The 8,465-nt window shown below is 35.6% G+C and overlaps 1 protein-coding gene and 2 long non-coding RNA genes across 4 annotated transcripts; all 3 read right to left on the bottom strand.

The window, feature by feature from the left end:
• Positions 1–408: 408 nt before the first annotated feature.
• LOC126629746 (short-chain dehydrogenase/reductase 2b-like) lies at positions 409–3,545 on the bottom strand. Of its 2 annotated transcripts, none has more exons than XM_050299853.1 (5): positions 3,526–3,545; positions 1,892–2,138; positions 1,508–1,585; positions 953–1,129; positions 409–841 (listed from the first exon to the last, which is right to left on the bottom strand). In XM_050299853.1, exons 1-5 carry the CDS (start codon positions 3,543–3,545, stop codon positions 464–466), a joined length of 900 nt encoding a protein of 299 aa, XP_050155810.1. In that variant the 3' UTR covers positions 409–463. The 2 variants fall into 2 exon arrangements, with proteins under 2 accessions (XP_050155810.1, XP_050155811.1); XM_050299854.1 differs by having other exon boundaries at positions 1,529–1,585.
• Positions 3,546–5,098: 1,553 nt separating this feature from the next.
• LOC126629750 (uncharacterized) lies at positions 5,099–6,100 on the bottom strand. The gene is made up of 3 exons (XR_007625840.1): positions 5,972–6,100; positions 5,791–5,851; positions 5,099–5,268 (listed from the first exon to the last, which is right to left on the bottom strand). It is a non-coding gene; the product is annotated as an uncharacterized LOC126629750 (long non-coding RNA).
• An 881-nt stretch (positions 6,101–6,981) lies between these two features.
• LOC126629751 (uncharacterized) lies at positions 6,982–8,042 on the bottom strand. The gene is made up of 3 exons (XR_007625841.1): positions 7,988–8,042; positions 7,838–7,885; positions 6,982–7,033 (listed from the first exon to the last, which is right to left on the bottom strand). It is a non-coding gene; the product is annotated as an uncharacterized LOC126629751 (long non-coding RNA).
• Between the last annotated feature and the right edge of the window lie 423 nt (positions 8,043–8,465).

The following is an 8,465-nucleotide window of genomic DNA, read 5'->3' as shown; positions in this document are numbered from 1 at the left end:
CTAACAATCTATGTGAACAATCGTGGGTAAGAACGATATTGTGCAATGGGAAATGTGATCAAGGAGGGAGAGTCCGATATAAAGGCCTATTGTGGGATAAGAGTAGAAAACTAAACGAATGGCAGACGAGCTATGAGTGAGGTACTGGCTTATGCATGCTTAATTCTTTTTCACGCCTTGCTTATTAAGGACTAACGAACTTTAATTTGTTTTTTCCTTTTTTACTTTTGTAGTTGGAACAATTTGTTTAGAGTTAAATAGTGCTCTGCAAGGAAAACCTCTGGAAGTGGAAACCATGCGTTCTCGTTTTGCAAGGTGTGGCTGATCACCAGGTTGCAGCAACAAGAGCATAGTAATTTTTAAGGATACATTGTTCGTCTACGAAAATTCAAAGATTATTATCTCATCATTGCGTACAGAAAAAAGGATATTTATTCCATGAAATTGAAAGATTCTGTTATCCTCAAAAGTGTGTGACTTCTTGTCTATAGAAGTAATGGCCAGAAGGGCTGCCATTTGTTACCATTGCTAGCCTCACAACACTTTCAGCACCTTCGTCTATTGTTAATATTCCGGTATTGAAGTTCAAATCTGTTTTGACAAATCCAGGGCATACAGAGTTGATGCAGATATTCGGGTACTGCTTGGCCATGATCCGCGTGAAAGCGTTTATGGCTGCTTTTGAGAGTATATAGGCAGAGAGGGAAGCAGGCCATCCTCTGGTTTCTAGCATATCTTCTTTGAAGTCTTTTAGAAACTCGCTCAAAACCTCGTCTATTCTGTCTTCTGTGAGTTTTCCGGCATCACTTAACAACCTTTTAGCCCATCCATTTGGGATATGCTGAAACAAAACATCCATGCCAACAGAATTTCAGTTTTCCTAATTATGGAAGACATTGGATCTTGAACCAGAAATACGATGAGATGCCAAAAGTATGAAAAATCTTCGCACCTTTAACAATCCCATGCCAGAAGAAAGACTGACAACTGTTGGTGAATCAGATAGCTGGAGGAGGGGAAGCAGTGCTTTGGTCATTTTCTTGGAACCATAGTAGTTTGTTCTCACGCATACTTCAGCTAACTCATACGTTTGAGTCATTATTTCACTCCAATTGAATCCTAAACCATCCTGCGTCAAGGAAAAGAAAGATTTCATTTTGCCATAGTGGATTTTTGAATGAAAGATTTATGGCACTTAGCCATACCTATATGGAAAGTTCTCTTCAAGCACCCATTTTTAACTCTCACACACCCTTGTTAATTTTTGGTCATTGATCTTTTTCAATTCATTCGATTCGACGACAAAAATTTGAGAGGAGTGTGTGAGAAGTAAAAATGGGTGTGTGGATAGCACTACTCAACCTATAAATTTGACAATGTAAGGACCCATCTTATAACCATTTCAGTTTTCAGTTTTCAAAAAATAAAATATAAAACCAAAAACTGAAAGCCAAATTTTGAAAACTCAAGATAAGTTGGATTTTAAATGGTGAATAAAAAGACTTACCCTACCAACACCAGAAGCTACAGCAGCTCTGAAAGCTTCAGGGTCTACAATGGTTCCTCTAACCCCTGCATTGTTTACCTGTGGAAGTTCCTAAACATTTCATCTTTGTTCAATCCCAACAAAATATTAAGACCCTTCATCGTACTTAGGGATTTTCTATCTTATTTTAAGCTGAATTACGAAGCGACTCAGTTAAAATTTACAACACAGTGGATAAGTGAAAATTTTCAACAGGGTACACAGAATATGCTTGAAATATTAGTATCATATAGAGTTGGCGAATAAGGTCCGTTCATTAAAAAATTTAAAATTCACAGACGAAAAAAAATGAAAGTATTCATTCAGAACAGGAAGTTTGTTTATAAAAATGGTTTCGAATCATACCAAGATATCTAGTTTCCCGAATTGGGTTTTGACAAAATCTGCTAGGGAAGCAACGCTAGCAAGATCCGTTACATCAAGCTGATGAAAAACCACAAGGTCAGAGAGGCCACACTCTTTCAAATTTTCAATAGCTTCGAGACCCATTTTCTCATCTAAAGCAGTTAACACCACCATGATCCCATTTGCTGCCAACTTCTTAACTGTTCCGAATCCAATCCCCTGATTCGAGCCTGTGACAACCGCATACCTGACAAAATCAAAGACTCATTGCACTAAAAATCAATTAAGATACATGTGTCACAGTGTCCAACACGCATCCATCAATTATTAATAAGTTTGGCTTAAGTGAATGCAAATCTGTCTGTACTCCTCTTGTTGCTACTGACAAACTGAGCAAAGAAGATTGAAGTGGCCCAGCAAGTGAAGAGCAATATAGGAAGATTGTGGGCAGTCTGTTATATCTTAATGCTACAAGGCCATATGTGATGTATGCAGCTAGCTTACTTGCTAGATATATGCATTGCCCTACAAATAAGTAATATGGGACTGCCAAGAGAGTGCTTAGGTATGTCAAAGGAACACTAGATTATGGACTGAATTATGAAAAGGGGAAGAATGCAATACTAATTGGATACTGTGGGAGTGATTGGGGAGGTTCAATTGATGATAGCAAAAGTACATTAGGCTATGCATTTTCCTTTGGGAGTGGAGTCTTCTCATGAGCATTTGTTAAGCAAAATTGTGTTGCACTTTCAACTGCAGAGGCAGAGTACATCAGTGCATTAGAAGCCACAGCTCAGGCTATATGGCTTAGGTTTGTTCTGGAGGATTTTGGAGAGTTGCAAACTAAAGCAACTCCTTTTCAGTGTGACAATACAGTTGCAATCTCTATAACCAAGAATCCAGTATTTCATCAAAAGACAAAGCATATTGATAGAAGGTATCACTTCATCAAGGATGCTTTGCAGCAAGGAATTGTTGATTTGGTCTACTGACCTACCAAAGAACAAGTGGTAGACACTTTTACTAAAGCTCTACCAAAGGAGAGGTTCAACTATCTCAGAGATAAGCTTGGAGTCATATCAGCTCAAAGCTTAAAGGGGAGTGTTAGTGTTTAAGCCATGAGCTGATTTTAAGTTAGTAGAAATAAGCCTTGTATTTAGTTGTGTATTCACTCTGGTTAAAATTACCAAGTGTAGGGCTCATATTGTAATTTTGTCTAAGTGACATGTGGATTAATCACCTTGAATCCAGCTAGATGTGCAGCTAAGATCTTTTGATGTAATGGTGAGATTCCATTAGCATAACTAACCGTTATGCAGTGCACGATTGTGTGTGCTAGTGTGAGAATAAGAGAAAACATTCCTCTGTGATTTTGCAGAGAGAGAGAGAGAAGCATCCATCACTATCTCCATTTCTGCGATATTTCTTTCTTCCTTCGAGTCATACACTCTCATGCTTAAACTTTAACACCTTGGAGAAATTCTCATAAATAAACCGTTGTATCCAACATTTCACAAACGTGAGAGGGTTGTATACAACACTAATGTACAAGAAATTTCATTACTGTTGGTGTGGCCAAATGGTCTGATGTGTGAAGCTTCAAAAACATGAGGGAAGTAGTAGGTACTTACCTCTTTGCCGCTTCTGCCATGGGTGATGAGCTTTCAGATTTGCTTTCTGATTTCTATGTAACATGGCCTTTCTTTTTAAAGTCATTCTGTCCTTCCAACTTCTGTTAACATATTCAACTTTTGATCTTCATTCTTAGTTAGTTGTTTGTCTTCTTTTGATGGTAGAATATTTTTTAGCCCTCTTGTCTTTGATTAAGCAAATCAAGGTCAACTCTTACACATGGAATGCCAATGGGTGCTCCGGAGTACTCGGCGCTCCAGATATTTTAATCCTTAAATTTGGATTTTTGTATCAAATTTATAGTATAACGTCAAGTTTATCCTTCCTCCGGGTCCAACCAATATCATGAGTTTATTTCTAATTACTATATTACTGAAGGATCCTAAACCGAGAAGCAGCCATAATCAATACACTTCTTCGTCGGAATATGAAAATGCGACAAAATGAGTCGTTGAGAACTTCCATCTGGTATATGCAAAGGTTGCCCTTGAGCAATTGAGAAATTGAAACGTTTGGGTAAGAGGGATATGTAAGTCCCGAGGAATTGAGGTCAAGTTATTAAGAAATAGATTAAAAACTAGAAATTAGGCCCGCATGTTGCCGCGGGAACCAGCTATTTCAAGCGTAATCGGATGAATAAAACACATTTAAGTTGAATAAATTCAACATAATTATGAACAAACAAATGGATACTTGAGTGAATGAGATCGATAAGATAAGCAGTTTTGCTTTTATATACATTCAAGTGAGTTGGCATATAAACACATTGTACAATGAGTGGGAAGAAACTGAAAGTCTTTGATTAGAAAGAGATGGTTTCCGAAAAATTATGTTTCCTTAAGAAACAGAAGAAACATTTAGTTCACGCATATAATATGTGTCCTGCAGTGTAGGTAGCCATTTGAATAGGTAATTAAAAATATAAAGTGTTGAGGACTTGTTCAAGTAGCTAATTTTGTAATCACAACTGTTCAAAGGCAAACATAAGCATAAGGTTTGTTTCCATACGAAACTGAAGAAACAGAAGCAAGCTGCAGTTTACAAATATTTTGCCCCTGCAGTTAAGACAACAAAATATATGCCCTGCAGCCTACATACCTCACTTGTGCAACATATGCCTTGCACTGGAAAAACATCAAAAATCGAATACAAATTTGTAAATCATGGACATATTTTGTTTTACATTTTTATAATCAAATCAAGTGGCAGTGTAGCACGTAAAATTACAAACTTGAAAGCAACCAAAGAGAGTAGAAATTAAGATGTAGAGATATCCTCAAACTTGCAACATACTACATGGAAGCTAACAGTAGAGGTTTGTGAAGCAAACTGCGGCATGAGTTGCAGTCAATTGAACAAAATCATAGTAGTTTAACTTTGTAGTAAAAACCGTAGGCAAACGAAGACAATGTTCTCTTTCATAACAAAAAATATATCTTAACCACTATCTTCATTAGCCAAATCGTTTCACAAATCCAAAAACACAGAATTATATCTTGAACAATGCCAATTAATGATTTCCCATTACTTAAGCCCAACATCAAAGCCAATGAACTAATGAAAGAGTGAAAAAGAGAAACAAAAAACCTCAATTAAGCAATTAAATGGAGTATTACTTGATAGAGCTGGAAAATTACCCAGTTCTTCAGAGAGAGGATCAAGAGTGACTGATGAGAGTGCAGAGAAACGAACGATTGAGAAATTCAAGCTCTGAGCTCAAAGTTGGGGCTTCCACTTTCCAACTGGGGGAGAAATAACAAAGAAAACACAGAGAACCAATCCACCAAAAATATTAATCAAATAGGTTTCTTCTAATTCAAAATTTGGACCACCCAAATTCTGATGAAGCAATAACCATTCAAAATTCCAACAGATTGAAGCCCTCACAGACTACAAATTATCAATACCCAACAATAAAAATTTTGAAAACAGTAATAATGAAGGAAAAGAAATTTAAAATGCGAGTCATTCTCTAAATCATTCTCTAAATCTCAGGCACCGATCCAAATCGCCAGTAATTTGCACATAATGATAAGAATCTAGCAATATTTCCATTGTTTGGGAGGAAAAGCAATATTTCCTTTGTTTGGGAGTTCTAACGAAAAGCCCACAGTACTGTTCACTTTAACGAAAAACCATATTTTTACATTAAAAAGTCAAACTTGGTACTATTCACTTTACCATTTATTTTGTCTTTATCATTAAAACTCAAAACTCAAGAAATAATGAAAAATGTAAACTTTATATGGTAATTGAAGCTTTACTTGCAGATCAGCAGCAGCAAATAGAATCCAACGGTATGTACCTCAAAAGTGAGAGAGAGAGCTGAGAGATGAGTGAGAGAATCGATAAACAAAACCCCTAAAATCACAAAAAGAAATTTGAACAGAAAACAAATTTGCAAATCCAAAATCACAAAAACATTGAGAAAGCTGTAAAAATCACCAAGAAACGCTGGCTTTTCTGGGTAAAAAAATTATTCGAATCGAATTGAAGAACCGAGGAAAGTTTTACTGGTTCGGTGGTTTTTCCAGCAAAAAAGCACCTTGTTTGTAATTCATGAGAGGTTGGACAACGAGACTTCTCTTTCCAAAAAGGTAGCCCCCCATTTCGTGATTGCTGAGCATCCGTCACAGTAGTAACAGCAAAAAAACTCAAATAATTCCAAACCTCAACAAATCAAAAAAAGGACCAACACAAAAACTCAAATAAAAATTTCATCAATTTGTTTATGCTCACTCCGCTATTCCTATTTCATTTCGAATTCTCTGAAAAAAATACATAAATCCATAAAAAAAAAAAATCTACCCAAATGAAAAAAAGAAAAAGAAAAAGAAAAAAGAAATAGAAGCTTTCAACAGAGATTACCTTAACAACAGAAAGAAACATGTGACTTCTTCAATTTGAACAAAATTCAAGATAAGTGGCCAAAACATTATGATTATTCAACTAGTGAATAATGGATTCACCACATTTATAACTCAGGAAATGCAATCCACCATCAAAATTCTATTCATTAAATGGTGAACCCTATATCTTTTGCTAATGAATATTCAAAGTATTTGGCGATAAAATAATGCACAATGGAATAGATTAATCATCAATTAATTTTAATTATCAACTAAAAATAATATTCATTAAAATTGGGGTTTTTGCAACTCTAGATTTTGCTATTGATAATTGCCAAAAGATGAGTGGCAGGGATATAAACAGAGGTTAATGGTCCAGCTCAGCAGATCAGTTTATAGGTTAGTGTTTGTTAACCTGTTAAGTATGTCTCGTGAGAGCTAAGCAAGGTGTTTAGTTGTTGTATAAGTTCCTGAAACATTATATGGCAAACCAATGTTAGTTCTTATTAAAAATAAGATCACAGAATCTCAGAACAAACAATGAGAGAACATTGCAAGCAACAAAAAACATGAATAAATCAAATGTCGAAATCCAACTGACCCAACCTTCTTTCTCACTCAATACTAAGTCATCCTTAGCTTCGTCTATTCGAGTAATCTGCACATGCATCCGGCAACCCAAGGCAACAACATGTGTAAGAAGCATATTAACAAATCAAACATATTCAACTATCTAAGGGAGGAAAAAGTTAAACAATGAAAAGTTGTTAGTTGAGGTAAATCATACTCCACAATGAAAATTAGTAAAGATTAAAGTACAAAACAATTGAGGTAAATCATACTCTAGAACGAAAAAATTTTAGAAATACAAACTTAAAATATTACCCATCATGCTAGACGCTTCTTCTAACACAACGACATTCACATTTCTATTATCATAGTATTTTTTTCATTTCTTCAATCAATACCGTCCAATCTTTGAATTTTTCATTAAATTGGAGTGTAGTGCCTAAAAAATGTTAGGCAGGCTGCTACAAAGATAGTAAAGCCCAACAGTTAGATAACAATGGACATTCATTGTACTCAATATGCATTTAAAGTTATGAAGAAACAGAAATGAAACTATATAGCAGGTATCCAGCCGGGAACAAACACTATGAAACTGGCACTCAAGTATTGTAAGGAAAATCAGATTAGCATTCATCTAACCAAAGCTTCTAGCTGCTAACAATTAGTTGTTAAAACCCTAACACTAAACAAGCGATCCCGCACATATATCTAGCTTTCTTCGCATCCTGCCAGTAATAAATGCATTCAAGCGCGTAGTAGCAGCTTGCACAAATAAAGCAGTTTAAGTATGATAACCAGAAAAAAGAAACGAAAACATGAAAACAGATGGAATAATAAGTGTCATAAAAATGCGATCTTTGACCATGTAAATAAGTGTCTTGAGTGACATTACCAGTAGATCAGTGAGTTCACGATAGCACTTCCCTAGCTCCATGTGTTCCTGCAAAGTGGAAAATATAACCTATAAATAACATAGTGCTCAATATAACTTAGTAAAACTCTTCATATGAAGATATACGAAAAGAGAGAAAGCAGATATCACCTAGCGCGAGTAATGCTCTGCATCCCTCTTCATGGAAGCCATCTCAACTCTCATTCCTGAAATCGAGCATTTCAATAAGGTACTTAGGGTGATGTTCACAGATAACTCACCATGCATGATACGGACCTAGAGGTTATGAATGCACTGTTCAGTTTAGAGATTCGAACAAAATACATCTCAAACATAAACAGACTTTATATAAGCCGATCAAATTAGTAGTCTTTAATTGAAATCAAGCAAGATGGTATCTTCTCCAATATTCAATCACATATTCAATCCAAACAACATGGTTGATATTCAAGAACATGTGCAATCTTTAAGCACATTTACAAAACAGATTTAGAACATTTTAAAATCCTCTTAGCAGTAGAACATAAACATAAAAATCCAACAAAAAGACAAAGCAGCATACCAGTTCTCTATCTTCCATGTTGTTTTCATGTGGATCTTCCTAACTTGTCCCAAAATACCGTGCACC

This window comes from Malus sylvestris, chromosome 7 (assembly GCF_916048215.2).
Source record: "Malus sylvestris chromosome 7, drMalSylv7.2, whole genome shotgun sequence".
Taxonomy (NCBI): domain Eukaryota; kingdom Viridiplantae; phylum Streptophyta; class Magnoliopsida; order Rosales; family Rosaceae; genus Malus; species Malus sylvestris.
The sequence above is the reverse complement of the archived record's forward strand: the minus strand, read 5'-3'. Positions and strand labels throughout refer to the sequence as shown.

Bases quoted from the DNA above. Each gene is read 5' to 3' on its own strand.
- LOC126629746 (XM_050299853.1), bottom strand. From the start codon at position 3,545: ATGGCAGAAGCGGCAAAGAG. The intron at 1,586-1,891 runs GTATGATTCGAA...GAACTTCCACAG, and splicing joins TCGGGAAACTAGATATCTTG to GTAAACAATGCAGGGGTTAG. The intron at 842-952 runs GTGCGAAGATTT...GTTTTGTTTCAG, and splicing joins CTGGCATGGGATTGTTAAAG to CATATCCCAAATGGATGGGC.